This window comes from Haliotis cracherodii, unplaced genomic scaffold (assembly GCF_022045235.1).
Source record: "Haliotis cracherodii isolate W230 unplaced genomic scaffold, xgHalCrac1.p SCAF_8, whole genome shotgun sequence".
Classification (NCBI taxonomy): Eukaryota; Metazoa; Mollusca; class Gastropoda; order Lepetellida; family Haliotidae; genus Haliotis; species Haliotis cracherodii.
This window is the reverse complement of record NW_027266341.1, coordinates 26,603,937-26,626,735: the sequence shown is the minus strand read 5'-3', so window position 1 is coordinate 26,626,735 and position 22,799 is coordinate 26,603,937. Positions and strand designations below refer to the sequence as shown.

The following is a 22,799-nucleotide window of genomic DNA, read 5'->3' as shown; positions in this document are numbered from 1 at the left end:
TTCAATCGGCTCATTACTCTCTGGCGCTTGAAATATAAGATAATAGGGTTTCATGGAAATGGGAATGGTTAGGAATGAAATATACAAATCCTATGATGATAATTGGACTATTTCATTATTAGCAATATCAGCCAGAGTCCCTTCCCTGTATCATGATGGAGGACTGCTTGGTTGGGTTCGATCCCCGGCCTCGTCTTTCCGAAACACTTAAAACATTGTGCTTGTTGTTTCCCTGCCTGTCGTTAAGCATTAAGGGGATAAAACAGTGTACTGTGTCTGGTGGGGTATCAATGTTACACTGTAACATGGTGTCTCAGTGGGCTAAAGCACTCTAAAACAGGCATTAGTCAGTAAAAGTACAAGTGAGTGAGTGCAGTTGCTGAAGCAGTTATTAATTTCTGAAATTCATAATTATAATTGTCACGTATGTAAACTTTGCCAACAAGATAAATATTTGCATGACTTTGAAAAACACAATGTACAGATATTTTCCAAACGTATTGTGATCTAAAATTCATTAGCATTTCAAGTTTTAGTATACCAGTAGTACAACACCCCTTTCCTGTCAGGTGACCAAGGCTGTGTAAGTCTTGGTCAGGGAACAGAAAGGACGACCTCACTCGTAACTTAGCTAAGGTTAAGCTAACACCGGGTGTCCCCTTCCGCATCATGGTTTATTGAGCAGCAGTTGTAACAAGTATATTACGATGTCATTCAATGAATAGAAATTACACAACAGGCATCCTTGAGTTATCACTGCAGGGGTCAAGAGTTCCACACACTTGTGTCAAACTAGGCATCATTGACCACTCCAGCAGTCTAGACAGCTGCCGCCTATGCAACACTTCGTCAAAGGCCGACACGACCCAACACAAACCGATAGGCTTGAACCCGTGAAGATTCGGGGTAGAATAGATCTTCAGCATCCAATGCTTGCCGTAACAGGAAACCGTGCTTGTTGTAAGAGGCAACTAATGGGATCGGGTGGTCAGGCTCGCTGACTTGGTTGATGCATGTCATCGATCCCAATTGCGTGGATCGGTGCTCATGATATTAATCACTGTATTAATATTGCATAAATATTGAGTCACATTTTTGGCTGAGGATCAGCAGATATTAATTTCAAGATTTACAGTAGTTGTTTGTGTTGATATTCAAGTTGGTATTTCCGCTATCCAAGGTGTGCAGTGAAGCCGTCTTATTGTTGATAATCATTTTGGAGACATAAATGTGAAGTTTAGTTATTTTTTATTAACTCTCGTGTTAATTTCAAGATTTATAGATCGAAGTGACTGTATCGCTAGCTCTCCGTAGGGCTTCAGGACAGAAAATGGAGCTGTATAACTAACATGAACAAAGCAAAAATAAGCAATTGGAAATAGTTTTTCATGTTTTAGGATATTTTCAGATCAACAATACTCAAATGTGCATTGTCCTTAACATAATATGTATATGTAATTTTTAATTGAGTTTTTGTGTGTAACAATGTCCAAGTCCTTTTTGTGGCACTAACCTTATAAAGTGCCTGGTTTTAGTGTTGCTCCCTCTTTTTAACTGTTTAATCTATCCCTTCTCCAATGGATGTGTGAAAATCTTGGTCTATGACTACACTTGTCCTTGTAACACATGCTGCCTTAATCTTGTAATTGTAACCATGGTAACAGGGTTTATGAAAGTAGACTACAGTGTTGAGTTTTAAAGGACAACTGAAATGAGAAACAGATTTAACGGAAACTGAACTTTCTGAGAAGAAATTTCTATCTTAGTATTTATTTTGGACAGTCTTTATCATTGATTCACTTTTCTGAGGCAGTCTTTATCATTGATTCATATTTCTAAGACAGTCTTTCTCTTTGATTCATATTTCTAAGACTGTCTTTATCATTGATTCATATTGCAAGACAATCTTTCTCTTTGATTCACATTACTAAGACTGTCTTTCTCTTTGATTCACATTTCTAAGACAGTCTTTATCATTGATTCATATTTCTAAGACAGTCTTTCTCTTTGATTCATATTTCTAAGACCGTCTTTATCATTGATTCATATTTCCAAGACAATCTTACTCTTTGATTCACATTTCTAAGATTGTCTTTATCATTGATTCACATTTCTAAGGCAGTCTTTATCATTGATTATCATCCCTAAGCACCCCCCTCCCTTAAAATCAAATGGTTTGTCCATAATATCATATACCTTAGTATTTGATGTGGAAGTACCTAAACATGGTAACAGGGTTTATGAAAGTAGACTACAGTGTTGAGTTTTAAAGGACAACTGAAATGAGAAACAGATTTAACGGAAACTGAACTTTCTGAGAAGAAATTTCTATCTTAGTATTTATTTTGGACAGTCTTTATCATTGATTCACTTTTCTGAGGCAGTCTTTATCATTGATTCATATTTCTAAGACAGTCTTTCTCTTTGATTCATATTTCTAAGACTGTCTTTATCATTGATTCATATTGCAAGACAATCTTTCTCTTTGATTCACATTACTAAGACTGTCTTTCTCTTTGATTCACATTTCTAAGACAGTCTTTATCATTGATTCATATTTCTAAGACAGTCTTTCTCTTTGATTCATATTTCTAAGACCGTCTTTCTCTTTGATTCATATTTCTAAGACCGTCTTTCTCTTTGATTCAGATTTCTAAGACAGTCTTTCTCTTTTATTCAGATTTCTAAGACAGTCTTTCTCTTTGATTCAGATTTCTAAGATTGTCTTTATCATTGATTCACATTTCTAAGGCAGTCTTTATCATTGATTCACATTTCTAAGGCAGTCTTTATCATTGATTCACATTTCTAAGGCAGTCTTTATCATTGATTCACATTTCTAAGGCAGTCTTTATCATTGATTATCATCCCTAAGCACCCCCCTCCCTTAAAATCAAATGGTTTGTCCATAATATCATATACCTTAGTATTTGATGTGGAAGTACCTAAACATAAATGATGGAGAAGGTGAGCTGCAGAACCTCTTGGTTTTGTATCTCTTTATAGTACCTCCCAACTTATAGGATATCGTGCATTCATTGATAACTTGGCTTGTCGCTGTACATCATCTGATTACCTCCCCTGTTTCTAATTTAGGTTTGAAGAAGATGAAGTCACACCTGAATGACTGGTGTCCATCTTTCTTCAGTCGGGAAAACCGAGGGAGACTACTCCATGAGGTATGCTGATTATATTTATCACGTTCCTTCGTTAAAAAACTGGCAACTGTGTCCGGATTAAAAAAAACCCCAATTATCCAATGAAAATTAAAATGCTCAGTGACAAACTTTTTAATATTTGGAGTACTGCAAAAGAAGCAAAGCATTTTTGGGGGGTCCACACTTCCATTCCAGCTGTGATTTTCTTTGTGTGTAAGACCTGCGGACACATTGCTCTTTCTGGTATATAAACAGTAATTGCCGTAGGTGGTGGCCCATATGTCTTATTTGCAATTTACTGTGAATAGTTTAATCTCTGAGGTGTGGAATGCTGTCATTGTGGTTTAAAAAGTCATGTGATGTTTTTGTGTTCAGAGACTTATCTGGACATGCTCAGAGGGTGATATTTGGCCAAGAGTCAGTAGCAAATGTTAGTGAACATTCTGAAATGTTGTTCAACTTATGTTGAGGCTTATAGAGTTGACGTTTCACTGATTACAGGGACAATTAAGAAGAGGCTTTGATTCTCACTATTTTAATTATTAGGTATGATTTTTATTTAAAATCCAAATTTTCAATAAAATAATAATCTTCACTAATTTACCTGTCAAGACACTAATATAGTTGGGGCGGTGGGATAGCCTAGTGGTTAAAGCGTTCGCTCATCACGCCGAAGACCCGGGTTCGATTCCCGACATGGGTACAATGTGTGAAGACCATTTCTGATGTCCCCCGTCATGATATTGCTGGAATATGAAGCAGCGTAAAACCATACTCACTCACTCACTCACTAATATAGTTAGGTATCCTTGATAAATCCTTGATATTTGTCACCGCCATACCCTGACTCATTGGTAAAGTCAAGTGGTAAATGTCAGACATCTGCATCACTTGGGGCTTTCCTTCCTCATGCTGACAAGATGTGATATTACTGATAAACTACTTTTGAAGCGGCGTTAAACCCAACTCACTCACCTCTGATTGTTTGACATCAAGTGTTGCAGTCTTGATTTAGACAAGACGGTTTCTTACATCACCATGGTTACAATCTCCTCATCTGTGCTCATTCTGTATTTATGCCATAAGCTAGGAGTACATATCACATAAAAGTACCGGACTTCCGATGTATTTTTAGGCAAAGGAATATTTTCTGAAAGTGTGAGTCCCACATAAAACATAGACTTTTTGAATAGTTTTACCAAAAATATACTATGGTATTGTGGAAGATCATGCTATTTTAGATCAGGCATTTCTAAATCAGCACGAGAGTCATATATATATATAAATATATGCATAAAAATTATATTGATTCGTAAACTGGTTTCACATCAGCTACTCCATATGTTTGTAGAGAGAGAGAGAGAGAGAGCTGTCATATCAGCAATATTTCTAATTTCTAATCATGCAAATCATTCATATTACATACCATACTTATTTGACACTTAAGACCTTCTGAAGTTTAATGGTTCCAGTTTCACTTTGAGAAGGTTATTGCATTTAACAGACTAAAGTTCTGATTTTGGCCAATAGATGCCACAAGATATCCATGGCAACCATGTAGGTATTGATTTGTGTTTTCATTTGCCTTTCAGATTGTGGATGGATTTTTTCTTGTTGTCTCACAAAATGGCACGATTGTTTTCATATCGACCGAGATCACCACTGTCCTCGGTCACAACCAGGTGGGTTTTAGTTTTACTTGAAGAGAGTTTTGATATTTCTGATTGTCATTGTGAATAATGTGTGGTTTGTCAGCTAGTCATTGTGAATAATGCTTGGTTTGTCAGCTAGTCATTTTGAATAATGTGTGGTTTGTCAGCTAGTCATTGTGAATACTGCATAATTTGTCAGCTAGTCATTTTGAATAATGTGTGGTTTGTCAGCTAGTCATTTTGAATAATGAGTGGTTTGTCAGCTAGTCATTGTGAATAATGTGTGGTTTGTCAGCTAGTCATTTTGAATACTGCATAATTTGTCAGCTAGTCATTTTGAATAATGTGTGGTTTGTCAGCTAGTCATTGTGAATAATGTGTGGTTTGTCAGCTAGACATTGTGAATAATGAGTGGTTTGTCAGCTAGTCATTGTGAATACTGCATAATTTGTCAGCTAGTCATTTTGAATAATGTGTGGTTTGTCAGCCAGTCATTTTGAATAATGAGTGGTTTGTCAGCTAGTCATTGTGAATAATGTGTGGTTTGTCAGCTAGTCATTTTGAATAATGTGTGGTTTGTCAGCTAGTCATTGTGAATAATGTGTGGTTTGTCAGCTAGACATTGTGAATAATGAGTGGTTTGTCAGCTAGTCATTGTGAATAATGTGTGGTTTGTCAGCTAGTCATTGTGAATAATGCATGGTTTGTCAACTAGTCATTGTGAATAATGTGTGGTTTGTCAGCTAGTCATTGTGAATAATGCATGGTTTGTCAGCTAGTCATTGTGAATAATGTGTGGTTTGTCAGCTAGACATTTTGAATAATGAGTGGTTTGTCAGTTAGTCATTGTGAATAATGAGTGGTTTGTCAGTTAGTCATTGTGAATAATGCGTGGTTTGTCAGCTAGTCATTGTGAATAATGTGTGGTTTGTCATCTAGACATTTTGAATAATGAGTGGTTTGTCAGCTAGTCATTGTGAATTAAATGAGTGGTTTGTCAGCTAGTCATTGTGAATAATGTGTGGTTTGTCAGCTAGTCATTGTGAATAATGCATGGTTTGTCAACTAGTCATTGTGAATAATGTGTGGTTTGTCAGCTAGTCATTGTGAATAATGCATGGTTTGTCAGCTAGACATTGTGAATAATGTGTGGTTTGTCAGCTAGACATTTTGAATAATGTGTGGTTTGTCAGTTAGTCATTGTGAATAATGAGTGGTTTGTCAGTTAGTCATTGTGAATAATGCGTGGTTTGTCAACTGCTCACTTGTGCTAGTAGGTTTCACTAAGGTGGTTGAAATCTCAGACCCGCTCCAGTTGGGGCTTTCTCTCCTGTGAACCTCACATGCTGTGATATACATTCAAGGCCTCGGTAAAGCTTTCAAAATATTTTAGGGAGGTCATTTCCAATTTTGACGTATTGAAAAAAATGCAATTACACATCCCAATCCTAATCCTCAGATGTTTTGTCAGGTGAAAAATGGTTATTAACTCGCTGCAACTAAAACAACTCAATATTGGAAAATATTATTTCTGATAAATAATAGTTTCAGATTGGATTTATCCAACCATTGCATGGAGGTTCTTTGAAGTTATATTACTGGGTATTTTCTAACCAATTCACGGATGTAATCGTACAAGATGTGCATACAGTTGATTGCTATTTCTGGCTTAGTTTACGAGCAAATACACGCAGTAGTCTAAATTTCTGCATATAAAACAATGCCTAGCAGAACAGAAATAGGGGGCATGGGTGGCCCAGTCGTCGAAGGTGCCGCGATTCGCTGTGCAGAGTTGTGTCCCTTAAGCACGCCAGAAACCTATGATTGTGGGTTCGAATACCGGTTCGCCCCGATTATGTTTCTAGATTTGTCAGCACCATACCCGTGCTCGTGGGTTTCACCGAAGTGGTAAACGTCTGAGACCTGCATCACTTTGGGCTTTCCTCCCACATTAAGCTGACATGCCGCGATATAACTGGAATACTGTTAAAAGTGGCGTTATACCCAAATCACTCACTCACTCAGAACAGAAATACAACTTAAATGGTGAATCATGTCTGGTGAGAATTTGTCTCAAATATTACATTTTTTATTGACCAAGTTTGTTATCACCTGTTCGTTGACCTGAATTCTCTGAAGGGATAGAATGTAGTTTTTTTATTGTGCATAATGTTGACCGATAGCTTCACCATTTCAAGGCCTGTATGCATTAATCACCAACAAAAACGCATGTCCGTTTGGCTGCAGCTCTTTATTGTATATCCCTTCTTATGATATACGACTTCTCATTCTTAGATCCTTCGATAGGTGTAACTTCTGGGGTAAAATAGGTCTTCAGCAACCCATGCTTGCCGTAAAAGGCGACTATGCTTGTCGTAAAAGGTGACTAACAGGATCAGGTGGTCAGGCTCGCTGACTTGGTTGATGCATGGCATCAATCCCAATTGCATGGATTAATGCTCATGATATTAATCACTGGATTGTCTGGTCCAGACTTGATTATTTACAGACTGCCATCATATAGCTGGAATATTGTTGAGTGCGGCGTTAAACAGTAAAACAACAAACAACAACAACTTCGCGCAGAGAGACTAGCGCCAAACACAAGTCAAACCAGTCAAAATATTAGTCAATAATAAAAAAAAAATTGAGAAGAAAAAGCTGATCCATATTTCGATACTTTCAAAGTTTGAGTGCTGTATCCGTTTAAGATGAAAATCTTAACTTGTTTCTTTAAAGTCTGGAAACCATGATGCAGTGAATAAATGAAAACATACATTAATCCAAAGACCCCGGAAGATCTGGGGTAGAATAGGTCTTCAGCAACCCGTGCTTGTCGTAAGAGGCCACCAATGCTTGTCGTAAGAGGCAACTAACGGATTGGTTGGTCAGCCTCACTGACTTGGTTGATGCATGTCATTGTATCCCAATGGCGTGGATCTATGCTCATGATGTCAATCAATGGATTGTCTGGTCCAGACTCAATTATTTACAGACTACCTTCATATAGCTGGAATATTGCTGACTGCGGCATTAAACAACAAACAAACAACAAATAATCCAGTTGAAAAACAACCATTTTGAAATAATTGACATGTACACAGATAGCTAATGGCATCTGATATTATGTTTTGATCTTTTTTTGAAACCACCTTTTGTTGCATGACAAGGCAAGATTGTTTGTCACACTTTGTTCTCACAATGGTCGTCGCCTGCGATATACAATATGTTCCTCGGGCCATAATGCCTTACCTGCAGCTGAAAGACATTGCTATTAATAGCTCCTAATTGCAACTGGGTAAAAACATCTGTAGACCAGCAGTGGCACATGCTTGCCCAAGGGGACTGTTAGTTGTCTGAGTGCTGTGTTGTGCTCAGGTCTGACGCCCACAACACGGGGAACAGACAGTACCACATGTTCAGTAACTGCAGGCTTGAAGACTGTAAGGGTAATTATTCCCCATGATTGTTGTCATCTGGTATCGAGTTGTTTGTACAATCAGTTAATAATATCATCATTTCCACCGTATTGCGTACATTTAACCTTTCCTGCCTTGAGTTTGTTTGTTTGTGTTTTGTTTTGTTGTTGTTTGTGTTTAACGCTGCACTCAGCAATGTATCAGCTATATTACAGCAGTCTGTAAAATAATCAAATCTGTACCAGATATACCAGTGATTGACATCATGAATACCAATACCATGACATGTATCAACTAAGTCAATGAGCCTTATCACCCGGTTGACCACCCGTATGACCGCCTGTTTGACCACCTGTTTGACTACCATTTGACCACCCATATGACCACCTGTTTGACTACCGTTTGACCACCCATTTGACCACCCGTATGACCACCGTTTGACCACCCATTTGACCACCCTTTGATCACCTGTTTGACTACCGTTTGACCAACTGTTTGACCACCCATATGACCACCTGTTTGACACCATTTGACCACCTGTATGACCGCCTGTTTGACCACCTGTTTGACTACCGTTTGGCCACCCGTTTGACCACCCGTATGGCCACCTGTTTGACCACCCATTTGGCCACCTGATCACGGGGGCTCGGCACATTGAACTGCAGCATCTTAGAGGTCTGGGCAGTCCTGTCCCCCTCGTCTCTTGAACAAGTCGTAGATAAAATTGCTCCTTAGATGTGGCTGGTGATCCACACTTATGAAAATAATAATGCCACGTTATCGTGGTTAATAAAAGAAAATCCTATAAAACAGGGATTTGAGCTTAATGCCATGAAGTATGGCTTTATCAGGAAAGATCACAATTTTCATACACATGTGGATGAAAAAACCATGTGAGATAACTCCAGGTATCAAATATATATGTGTGATAGAATGCCAGGTCTGTGATTGGCTACTCCATGGTGATGACCTAGGGTCAGATTATGACGGATTACGTTCCTGATTGTGATTCATTGAAGTTAATCATGTTTCATTCCAATTCACCTACGTCTGTTATTGTACGTTATTTTTTGAGAGTGTTAATAGATGTTCTTTGCTCTTTTCTAGTTGCGTCATCATCGCTAAAGATATGGGGATTTTTTTTTGGTGGAGGGTCGCGCTAAGTATGAAACAGTAAGCCTGATGACGTCACTCATCATCTTTAAGTTACGTTTTATCGGCAACTGCGATCACAAGAATAGATAAACATGCATCAATTCGATGCTAAAACAGTGAGATATTAGGGTGGTGAAACAGATTACTGCACTTGTGCCTGTCATACACGCTTCAGTTGCAAATTGTTGTGAGATAAAAGCATCTCACAGCCACTGGTTTACTTGTCTCTTTTTCTCCAATACGATACCTCTGTATGTGAGACCTGAGATCTCCATAGAAGCTCCAACAGGGATACAATGAGCGAAGTTTAACCTACAAAATCTAAATAAAGGGTGCTTGGGTCCTTCAGCCAATTCAATCAGCATTCTGAAACAATTTGGCTTAATTTCTTTACTAATGTAGTAGGTGCCATCTATTAGGCGCCCAGTGACAGAAGTACAATATAGATTAAAGGCAAAGGTCAATGTTTACTGCAGTGGTTTGCGTTGTCTTCTCTCATCTCTATGAAGGATACTTTTCTTATATGTTCTGTATTGCTGTATTGGCTGGGTTATCGATTCTAATTATAAGAAAAAAAAAAAACAGGAATGAAGTTTAATGTAAAGTTAATTTTAACCAAAACAACATCCGTCAAACCCTCATCCACAATATCTTTGCTACATTACCCCCCTTTCCCTACCTATGTAATTCAATTCAAACCCACAAGATGTTATAACCACCCATCTGACTTAACTCCCTAAAATAAAAAATCCCCAAACAAACCTTTTCAATTTTTACTCTATTTCTCTCCCACCCATAACCAACACTAACCCTTAAAAAACATTATCCCAAACAAAGAAAACAAACAACTAGTGAAAAAGGAAACAAAAGAGGTCTTGGTTCGACCACTTACTTTCCCAGATGCTGATGAAAGGGGACTGATCAAACCCTTACTTACTTATTTAAATTAGGAATTTAAAGTGCGCTTTCCGACATATGCGTATTTCGCGCACGGGCCCGCCAGGCCATTTGGTGTTTGGTAGAAAAGGGTATGTCCCAAAAGGTGAGGCAACCTAGGTGGGGCTCTTTAGGGTTGCTTACTTAATTTGGGGAACAATTTTGGAATTTTGGATCAAACCCTACCCAGGGAACGCTTTGATAGCCGACACGTGAACCATGTGACCAGGAAAATGGACTCAACCAATGGACACGCTCCTTATATCTCGGCACTCTCAATCATGTCTTCTGCCTAGCTGAGGATGCAAGGAGTGTGCCATCGTCACGTCTCCCCAGTCACTACACTAGGGGGGGCGGTCAGGTAGCCTAGTTGTTAAAGCGTTCGCTCGTCACGCCGAAGACCCGGGTTCGATTCCCGACATGGGTACAATGTGTGAAGCCCATTTCTGGTGTCCCCCGCCGTGATATTGCTGGAATATTGCTAAAAGCGGCGTAAAACCAAACTCACTCTCTCACTCACTCACTACACTAGGGCTGGGATGAGTCTAAATTTACTACCAGGGTACCCATCCACATTTTAGCCGACCCTGGAAATAGGTACAAAATGTCCAATTGGGAATAGTTTGACTTTAGCCCTGGACAAAATGTATTTAGAGACCCATATAAAATGATCTGGTCCTGCATTAACTGAAGTTAATTGAAGTTTTATCTTTATTCAAACATATAAGTGTCTGGGTGCATAGTCAGAAAGAAATGCCAACATTAGTGACTTGTGGTGTAATGATGTAGTTCAAAATCATTTTAGTCATTAAACAATATATCACGTGACTAACCACGGTCCGGGTAGTTCTCTGGGTACCCGGGTCCTTCTCAGTACCCACCCGACCCAAGTACCCGAGCTACCCGTCCCAGCGCTACACTATGGGCAAAAAGCTCCTATAAAAATGACTATAAAGATAGGTAATATGCCAGCTGCCCAAATCCCCTCAGTCTAAACTACCTGCTACATATCTAAATATTTGAATTAACCCGACAAAAGTCCCGAGCCTCTCCCACTACCTTAAATTGGAATGAAAATTTTTAACTGAAGACAACAAACTCAGAATACAAATATTTCTTCCATGGTACTCCAGAAAGACACATGGCACTCACAGAGTTTATCCTACAAAATTTTACCTAATAGAGAAAAATCTCCCCTGATCTGAAAGCAATGAGATTTTACTGATTTTTTTTAAGAGAGATATTTCTTCTTCAAACAGTGGAAATTTTATTTCATTTTCGTTATTTGGGACTCGACTTATGATGCACTTAATGTTACTAGATTATGCAGATATATTCTCACGGATCCCATGTGCGAACGCTTAATTAGTCCTCTGCAAATATTTATAAATAAGCGGATGTTATTGGGAAAAGAGCATTGTCAACTGAAATAAAATACTAAGTACATTAGTATTGATGTATTTCTGTTCATTGTGGACTTTAGGAGGAATAATCTACAAGTAGAATTATAGATTATTTAGCAGACATGTTTACCACAATCAGCTGTTCATTTCTTTGGAGTGCAGGAGACAACAATCTGCCGTTATCACTGTTTTCATCAGTTTCGCTGTCTATTTCCGTCTGTTGTGTGTACCCTATTGAAGAAAATATTGTTGATTTTCAATCATGCTGAATGAATGTTGATGGAATATCTTTGCCAGCTATGTGAGAATATCGCGGAATCGCAGCCAAAGTCAATCCTTGTGCTCAGAAATAACAGGGTATATGAATTATCAACAACTTGATAATGGCACAGCCTTTATCATTTTCATTCAGAACAGGCTGATTAGCTTAGTCTTTGAGATACAGAAATGGGTTATGCTGGTTTGAAAGATTTGCTCATGCTTCTAGAGAAATTTAGACGCTAAATGCCTGATTGTCTGATTGGAAAACTCACCTGACACACACTGTTATGTAGGTGTTGTCAGATATTTATACAGAGAGGTATCCAGAGTAAAGGATCTGATTTTAATGAAATAGAGCTATGAGATTCACTGGTCATCATATTTGAGGCACTGATTTGTTGTTGAATTATCAGCACCATACCCATGGTAGTGGGTTCCACCAAAGTGGTCAACATCCATTAACTGTGCCCTGCAGTCATCTGACATGCCACTTACTGAAAATATTCTTCTTCATTGTGCCAACAGTTCCAGCTCATTGGGAAATCGGTGTATCAAATCCTCCACCCACAAGACCACAAAGTGTTCAGTGCACAGTTCCTGCCATTCTCTTCATCAAGTAAGTCATGTTTTTCATCAGATTACATTTTCGACCCCTCATTTTTCATTAGCGATCACCATATCCTGGTCCTGTGCGTCCGTCAGCCGTCAGTTTTCTGTTTCTGGACCAGAATTCCGTAACCATTAAATATTTCTTGTTGAAATGGGATGAAGACTCTTGTTAAATTATAGATTAGGAAGGTAGGGAGAGGAAAGGGGTGTTGGTATAGAGATTGGTCTGATAGAGGAGGGGGTGTTGGTATAGAGAGTGGTCTGATAGAGGAGGGGGTGTTGATATTGAGAGTGGTCTGATAGAGGAGGGGGTGTTGTATAGAGAGTGGTCTGATAGAGGAGGTGGTGTTGGTATAGAGAGCGGTCTGATAGAGGAGGGGGTGTTGGTATAGAGAGTGCTCTGATAGAGGAAGGGGGTGTTGGTATAGAGAGTGGTCTGATAGAGGAGGGGGTGTTGGTATAGAGAGTGATCTGATAGAGGAGGGGGTGTTGGTATAGAGAGTGGTCTGATAGAGGAGGGGGTGATGTATAGAGAGTGGTCTGATAGAGGAGGTGGTGTTGGTATAGAGAGTGGTCTGATAGAGGAGGGGGTGTTGGTATAGAGATTGGTCTGATAGAGGAGGGGTGTTGTATAGAGAGTGGTCTGATAGAGGAGGGGGTGTTGGTATTGAGAGTGGCCTGATAGAGGAAGGGGTGTTGTATAGAAAGTGGTCTGATAGAGGAGGGGGTGTTGTATAGAAAGTGGTCTGATAGAGGAAGGGGTGTTGGTATAGAGAGTGGTCTGATAGAGGAGGGGGTGTTGGTATAGAGAGTGGTCTGATAGAGGAAGGGGGTGTTGGTATAGAGAGTGTCTGATAGAGGAGGGGGTGTTGGTATAGAGAGTGGTCTGATAGAAGGAGGGGTTGTTGGTATAGAGAGTGGTCTGATAAGAGGAAGGGGGTGTTGTATAGAAAGTAATCTGATAGAGGAGGGTTGTTGTTATAGAGAGTGGTCTAATAGAGGAGGGGCTGTTGGTATAGAGAGTGGTCTGATAGAAGAGGGGTTGTTGTTATAGAGAGTTGCCTGATAGAGGAAGGGTTGTTGGTATAGAGAGTGGTCTGATAGAGGGAGGGGGTGTTGTTGTAGAGAGTGGTCTGATAGAGGGAGGGGGTGTTGTTGTAGAGAGTGGTCTGATAGAGGGAGGGGTGTTGTTATAGAGAGTGGTCTGATAGAGAGAGGGGATGTTGTTATAGAGAGTTGTCTGATAGAGGAGGGGGCTGACGTAGGAAGGGGTCTGTCAGGAGGAAGAGGTGCTGGGCAGAGGCTGAAAGTGAGAGGGTTCTGGTTGATGAAAGGGGAGCGCAGACATTTTGCTGATTTGTGTTATTTCACTCAGTTCCAAGCCCAAGAATAGGTTCCATATTATTCCTTTGAAATGATTTCCTAATAAGGCAGGGATCAGTGTTCCATGACTGAATTACCGTTGCAAGAACTTCACAAAGATAATTATCAGAAACTGATAGATCTTGGTTTGTTGAATATGATGCGTATTAGCTGCATCTTCTCTGTTTTGTTATTAACAGAGTATCAATTGAAGATATAGATTCAATGGATAATGCTGGAGTACTTTCATTAGAAGCAAGAAGCATTTTTTTCTCCGACTTTGATCACGCTTAGAATTACCATTGCCTTTCCTTTGATGCACAGTGCAAAGGACATCCAAGCATTGTTATTTCAAGGCAAATGTCAGAATTTCAATTCATATTATCGTCATGATTTTGATTCAAGCTGGGGGAAATGTTTTGAGATTCTTCTTCTTAAAAGAACAGGAATCAGTACCACATACATATGGACAGTACAGCGATTTCAGCGACCCCAAAACAATTGAAGTGAATGTTATACTGAGTGTGCCCATCCTTATGTTGTACCTGGCGTGCCCTTCTTAACATATTATAGGGGTCATGGGTGGCCCAGTCGTCTAAGGTGCCGCGATTTGCTGTGCAGAGTTGTATCCCTTTGGCCCGGAGAAACCTATGATTGTGGGTTCGAATCCCGGTTCGCCCCGATTATGTTTCTAGGTTTGTCAGCACCATACCCATGCTTGTGGGTTTCACCGAAGTGGTAAATGTCTGAGACCTGCATCACTTCAGGCTTTCCTCCCACATTAAGCTGACACACCGTGATATTACATGAATACTGTTAAATAGTCGTTAAACCCAACTCACTCACTCACTCCCATATTATATCTGGTGTGTCCTTTTTAACACTTTACATTGATAATGAAATATGATTTCTAATCATGCAACCTCTAAAGCTGAACACAAACCTACTGTTACGGGATGTATGACTCAAAATACTTTTAAAAGCATAGTCTGGAATGGAAGTTGTCTGTTTGAAACTAGTTCTGCAAAGCTCTAGAAAGCTGCCTTCTTAGTGGCAGTTAAACCCCCAACCCCCCTTCTAGTTTCCATAGATAAGGCCAAAGATGTGAAAACATGAGTGTTAGCACAAATTTCCATACTATTCAGATTTCAGTAACAAGCATGTCATGAACTGAATTGTCATAATGTTGTTTTCCAGATGGAGATGGTCCATCAGGCCATCGTTCACTGTATCTCCGCATGCTGAACCTGAATACAGCTAATGCTGCCACATCAGAATATTCTTACGTCCAGTTGATCGGGAACTTGCAACAGTTCTCCTTACTTTCAAAGTCAAGGTTATCAGGTGGGTTGACTAGATGGACTGATTGTTGGATTGATAGGAGGATTCTGTACAAATGGCTTGAGGGTGGATGGACTGTTGTGTTGATGAGCTGTTTGATAAAGTTATTTATGGATTGGGTTAAGGATGGATGGACTGGTGTGTTGATGAACTGGTGTGTGTATGGACTGATGTGTGGATGGTGTGTGGATGGACTGGTGTGTGGATGGACTGGTGTATGGGATGGACTGATGTGTGGATGGACTGATGTGTGGATGGACTGATGTGTGGATGGTGTGTGGATGGACTGGTGTGTGGATGGACTGGTGTGTGGATGGACTGGTGTGTGGATGGACTGATGTGTGGATGGTGTGTGGATGGACTGATGTGTGGATGGACTGATGTGTAGATGGTGTGTGGATGGACTGGTGTGTGGATGGACTGGTGTGTGGATGGACTGGTGTGTGGATGGACTGATGTGTGCATGGACTGGTGTGTGGATGGACTGGTGTGTGGATGGACTGGTGTGTGGATGGACTGGTTTGTGGATGGACTGATGTGTAAATGATGTGTGGATGGACTGGTGTGTGGATGGTTTGTGGATGGACTGATGTGTGGATGGACTGATGTGTGGATGATGTGTGGATGGACTGATGTGTGGATGGTGTGTGGATGGACTGATGTGTGGATGGACTGGTGTGTGGATGGACTGGTGTGTGGATGGACTGGTTTGTGGATGGACTGATGTGTAGATGATGTACGTGTGGATGGACCGGTGTTTGGATGGACCGATGTGCGGATTGTGTGTGGATGGACTGGTGTGTGGATGGACTGGTGTGTGGATGGACTGGTGTGTGGATGGACTGGTGTGTGGATGGACCGGTGTGTGGATCGACTGGTGTGTGGATGGACTGGTGTGTGGATGGACCGGTGTGTGGATGGACCGGTGTGTGGATGGACTGATGTGTGGATGGACTGGTGTGTGGATGGACTGGTGTGTGGATGGTGTGTGGATGGACTGGTGTGTGGATGGACTGATGTGTGGATGGTGTGTGGATGGACTGGTGTGTGGATGGACTGATGTGTGGATGGACTGGTGTGTGGATGGACCGGTGTGTGGATGGTGTGTGGATGGACTGGTGTGTGGATGGACCGGTGTGTGGATGGACCAATGTGTGGATGGTGTGTGGATGGACTGGTTTGTGGATGGACTGGTGTGTGGATGGTGTGTGGATGGACTGGTGTGTGGATGGTGTGTTGATGGACTGGTGTGTGGATGGACTGTTGTGTGGATGGACCGGTGTGTGGATGGACTTGTGTGTGGATGGTGTGTGGATGGACCGGTGTTTGGATGGACCGATGTGTGGATTGTGTGTGGATGGACTGGTGTGTGGATGGACTGGTGTGTGGATGGTGTGTGGATGGACTGGTGTGTGGATGGACTGGTGTGTGGATGGACTGGTGTGTGGATGGTGTGTAGATGGACCGGTGTGTGGATGGACTGGTGTGTGGATGGTGTGTGGATGGACCGGTGTGTGGATGGACCGGTGTGTGGATGGACCAATGTGTGGATGGTGTGTGGATGGACTGGTGTGTGGATGGTGTGTGGATGGACTGGTGTGTGGATGGTGTGTGGATGGACTGGTGTGTGGATGGTGTGTTGATGGACTGATGTGTGGATGGACTGGTGTGTGGATGGACTGTTGTGTGGATGGACCGGTGTGTGGATGGACTGGTGTGTGGATGGTGTGTGGATGGACCGGTGTTTGGATGGACCGATGTGTGGATGGTGTGTGGATGGACTGGTGTGTGGATGGACCGGTGTGTGGATGGACCGGTGTGTGGATCGACTGGTTTGTGGATGGTGTGTGGATGGACTGATGTGTGGATTGACAGGTGTGTGGATGGACTGATGTGTGGATGGAATGGTGTGTGGATGGACTGGTGTGTGGATGGACCGATGTGTGGATGGTGTGTGGATGGACTGGTGTGTGGATGGACTGGTGTGTGGATGGAATGGTGTGTGGATGGACTGGTGTGTGGATGGACTGATGTGTGGATGGTGTGTGGATGGACTGATGTGTGGATGGTGTCTGGATGGACCGGTGTGTGGATGGTGTGTTGATGAACTGATGTGTGGATGGACTGATGTGTGGATGGACTGGTGTGTGTGGATGGACTGATTTGTGGATGGACTGGTGTGTGGATGGACTGGTGTGTGGATGGACTGGTGTGTGGATGGTGTGTGGATGGACTGGTGTGTGGATGGTGTGTTGATGGACTGGTTTGTGGATGGTGTGTGGATGGACCGGTGTGTGGATGGACCGGTGTGTGGATGGACCGATGTCTGGATGGACCAGTGTGTGGATGGACTGATGTGTGGCTGGTGTGTGGATGGACTGGTGTGAGGATGGACTGATGTGTGTATGGACTGGTTTGTGGATGGTGTGTTGATGAACTGATGTGTGGATGGACTGATGTGTGGATGGACTGGTGTGTATGGATGGACTGATTTGTGGATGGACTGGTGTGTGGATGGTGTGTGGATGGACTGGTTTGTGGATGGACTGGTGTGTGGATGGTGTGTGGATGGACTGGTGTGTGGATGGTGTGTTGATGGACTGGTTTGTGGATGGTGTGTGGATGGACTGGTGTGTGGATGGACCGGTGTGTGGATGGACCGATGTGTGGATGGACCGGTGTGTGGATGGACTGGTGTGTGGATGGACTGGTGTGTGGATGGTATCTCGCTTGACTGATGGGTGGATTGGCTGTTTGTGGATTGACTGGTGTGTTGATGGACTTGTGTGAGGAGGGGTTTGAGGACAGATAGAATGATGAGTTGATGGGTTGAAAGACAGATAGAATGATATGTGCATAGATTGATGCGTGAATCGACTGATTGAAGATTAGATTATCTGATGGATTATTGAACTGATGGATGGGTTAGCAGACAGATGGAAGTGTGGGATAATAGATAGGACATAAGGAACTAGTTGGCTGCATTTTAAACATTTATAAATAAATCATCGATCAGTCGCCCACACAATGAGATGAGCAAGTACACATTCATTATTATCAATTATATGCGAAGAACCACAGGAGTGGCATCGATGGAGACTGCAGTCCTATTTATTTGCACCTTCTCTTTCAGACAATCTCAATGAGAAGTGGCTAGTGTCGGTATGTCGCATCCACAGAACGCGCAGTATTCAAGAAATCTCCCTGATTGACATCAACAAGACTGAGTGGATATCCCAGCATCATATGACGGGAGAAATATTTTACCAAGATCCTAGGTATAATACCTCCACTCAACCTCTTTTTCTTGTTTTACCAATAAGCATACTTTGATGTCACATGTTTTATTGTAACGAAGATTTATATGTTCGTAATAAAACAGGTTTTTAGAGGTTTTTTCAAAAATTAATCTCAAGTCAGCCATGATAATAATGTGCTTTTGATTATATTTATTGATCATCTTTCATCTTGGTATGTTAGATAAGAACATCTGTAAGCAAGAAAAAGATTGTCTTAATCTATACCACTCGAAATAAATAAAAGAACACCTGATTCTTTCATGTTACTGTCAATCTGTTGCAGCATGACAGATTAAGGATTGTAATATGAAATAATTGGGCATTCTTTAACTTTTCTTGAGTAGTATATTTGTATATATACTCAACCCCAAAAACGTATACATTCCTTGAACCTTGAACCTTGAACCCATTATCCCGAACACATCATTTCACCATACATATGCTAATCATGTGTATGTGTATCTATTCCATGTAGTTGTCAGCCCTTGGGTTGGAAAACACGTCAAAATTCAATCGATGCACATGAAATCTGATTTTCAATCTCTGGATAGTCTGGTCGAGACTTGATTATTCACAGACTACTGTCATATCGTTGAGTGCGACATTAAACGACAAACTATATGATATGGGTGAAGTTTTGACATTTCTTGTCTTTAATTTAGGGTGCATGAGCTTTTTGTCATGACATTAAACTGTTGGTGTCACACATAAATTTAACGCAACCCTTTGTAATGTAGTGTTTCTGCATCTGTGAGTGATTTCATTGTCCAGTTTTTTATATGAAATTAACTATGGTCCAATTCTGTGTATACTTTCTTAAATGGCTGAGTATATGTACAGCTGTCACTGACACTGTATAGCACTGACAGTAGTCTTTTTGAGTGTTTTTTTGTTGAACATGTTATCTTCTATCCTTTGATGTTGAACATCAAACGATGTCACCACTGTAAATGCTCAAGCTGTTGTCTTTAAGATGTTTTTGTTAATTGCTTTCAACATGAGTTTCAACATGACTTTTTATCCCCCCGGCCATGGAGTGTGAGGGGGATATTGGAATGGGTGCTATCATTCACTCATCCATCTGACTTTCCGTTTGTCCTTCTGTCCGTTGTTCTCCATCAGCTATTAGTAAAAAAAAAGGAAAACTATTTGTGATAATCAAACGAATTAGGTTATTAAATTCACATCATGCTGAACAATTTATGATATCAAATTATAGTTTATAGAATTAGTCTCTTGTTTTTTTCTGATATTTGGACTCAACTAATATTTGATGTTATCAACTTTAAAACAAGTCAGAGTTTCATGTTGTGTGAATATTTGATGTTATCAACTTTAAAACAAGTCAGAGTTTCATGTTGTGTGAATATTTGATGTTATCAACTTTAAAACAAGTCAGAGTTTCATGTTGTGTGAATATTTGATGTTATCAACTTTAAAACAAGTCAGAGTTTCATGTTGTGTGAATATTTGATGTTATCAACTTTAAAACAAGTCAGAGTTTCATGTTGTGTGAATATTTGATGTTATCAACTTTAAAACAAGTCAGAGTTTCATGTTGTGTGAATACAGTACAGTAAACTACGGTTATAACGAACTCAAAGGGACTACTAATTTTAGTTCGTTATAACCGTAATTCGTTATAAGCATATATACAACATAACTACAGCATATAGTCGGGACTGAAAAGTTAGTTCGTTATAACCTTAGTTTACTGTATTTGGAACCAAGTGACCTTGGTAGGCAGTGTGGCAGAAATTGTTATTATGCTCACATTGGCTGCCAGTGAAATACTGAGTCGAAACATGTCTAGTGGTCTTTTGTTTCGGCCTGTTAGTCATGTATCTATGGTTAGTCTTTTGTTGTTTGTCTTCTGTTGTAAATATCTTCTTCTCCTAAATGCTGATGAAGATGAACATAGTTTGAAAATAATGTCTGTGTCTGCCAGAGTTAAATGCAATTCATGATGCCTTGAATCTTTATGATGAATACTTTTGGGTGTCATCATTTGTTGGCCTTGAATCTTTATTATAGCCGTTATGATAAACACATTTGGGTGTCGTCGTTTGTGGGCCTTGAATCTTTATTATGGCCGTTATGATAAACACATTTGGGTGTCATCTTTTGTGGGCCTTGAATCTTTCTTATTGCCATTATGAGGAATACATTTGGGTGTCATCGTTAAGGGGCCTTGGATCCTGCTGTTCTCACAAGTGATGACACCCCAATGTATTCATTGAAATGGCTATAAGACACAGAGACTTTTTTCACAACTTTGCTGAAACTAAGCAGACATGTCTATTTCCATTATAAGGTTGAGGTTTGATCAGCAAAATGAACAGGTTACTTTGAGAAAAAGACGAATTGCAGATTAAGACCATGGGTGAAATGTACTTGTCTAAAACTTAGATTTCTGTCTTATTGACTTCACATCAAGGTGAGCTACAGTGCCATATTTGAAAAAAAGACCAGAGAAAATGATGTCTCTATAATGTGCTCACAGAATCCCTGTCTAATTATAAACAGCTGGATACCAGGGAAGCCATACTTGTAATGTCACTATTGTCCATGACTCATGCAGCCATTTCTACATGGGAAATTATGATATTTCACATACAGTTAACTAGGCAGGGAAATGACCTATTCTATGTATATGTCAAACTAGTCCTGTGAATGTGTTTTTATTCACAGCCAGCAATTATTAACTTTGACAAAAACACAGTGTTGGCTGTTTTATTTAAAAGGTGGTCTCAGATATAATCACTTGGGTTGCCATAGTTACAATGTTTCAACCAGCGTGAATAAGCTTGGTGCGAATTTCTTTAATAGTGGCCTATTTTATCAACTTTTGCCCATATTTGTTAACCACCACAGCATGTAATGTGGTAAATGTATATATTCATGGAGACTAAGCTCAAGTACATTTATTTGTTATATTTGATATATACACATTGTAGTTATATCACATATTACATTTAAGTAATTATAAAACTAGGTTGCCAAAATCAGGTTTATCAAAGTGTCAATTTTAAACACCCTGTCATTTTTTTTTTTCTGCTCAGGGAATTGACAGAGTGAGGTGTAATTGGTCTAAAAAGCATAATGAACACATCTTACTTTGGATTTTTGTTGATTACTTATAAAATAAACAGGTGTGTTGTTTATTGTCATTACAAAAATAAAAATAACAACTCCCATGTAATTGCGTGTATGACAATGCAGTAAACAAAATACAAACATAGTCATTTACTTGAACAAAAAGTCTCTAAAGACTCTACCTGAATTATTCAATTTACATGTTAATAACAAATAGTTAGCAAACATTTAGAAAAAGACTTAATCGGCCCCTTCTTCAAATTAAAAATATTATTTGTATTATTTTGAATTGAAAATGTTATTAGCCCATACACATTTATTTGAGCATTTACTCTCAACAGGAATGTCTTGTTTACTTTGATTTTATCCCTTTATAATTGTAAAAAATACTAAAAATAATGTTTTTTGTATGTGTTGCTGGAGTGACAAGTGACGGTATAGTGACTAGCTGTGACACAATGACATCTGTTCAAACATTTTTTGAGTGGTCGCAAAATCTGTCATTAACCATCACATTGCATTTGTTATGGAAATGACATGATGGTAATGACATTGCTCATTTACTTTTGATGTGGGGGGCTTATTAGCAAGGTCTGTGACCTTCCAAAACAATGATAAACACAACATATTATTCATTTGATACTCAAATTGGTTTACTGTTAACTATTTGGTAATTGCAGGGATTTAGTACACATAATGAATCTGTCGTAACTGAAGACTAATTCAGCTATTTCATTTTTTTCAGCTTAGTCACTGATATATACACATAGTAGCTGTATCACTGATATATACACATAGTAGCTGTGTCACTGATATATATACATAGTAGCTGTATCACTGATATATACACATAGTAGCTGTATCACTGATATACACATAGTAGCTGTATCACTGATATATACACATAGTAGCTGTATCACTGATATACACATAGTAGCTGTATCACTGATATATACACATAGAAGCTGTATCACCGATATATACACATAGTAGCTGTGTCACTGATATATATACATAGTAGCTGTATCACTGATATATACACATAGTAGCTGTATCACTGATATATACACATAGTAGCTGTATCACTGATATATACACATAGTAGCTG

At 39.9% G+C, this 22,799-nt stretch overlaps 1 protein-coding gene across 1 annotated transcript in view; it reads left to right on the top strand.

The window, feature by feature from the left end:
* Window positions 1–22,799, top strand: part of LOC139449736 (uncharacterized) — an 85,581-nt gene that overhangs the window by 24,040 nt on the left and 38,742 nt on the right. The window contains exons 3-7 of the mRNA XM_071231257.1: window positions 3,097–3,179; window positions 4,751–4,840; window positions 12,510–12,600; window positions 15,153–15,299; window positions 18,430–18,574. Of these exons, the coding sequence (XP_071087358.1) occupies window positions 3,097–3,179; window positions 4,751–4,840; window positions 12,510–12,600; window positions 15,153–15,299; window positions 18,430–18,574 (556 nt within the window). The remainder of the gene's footprint in view (window positions 1–3,096; window positions 3,180–4,750; window positions 4,841–12,509; window positions 12,601–15,152; window positions 15,300–18,429; window positions 18,575–22,799) is intronic.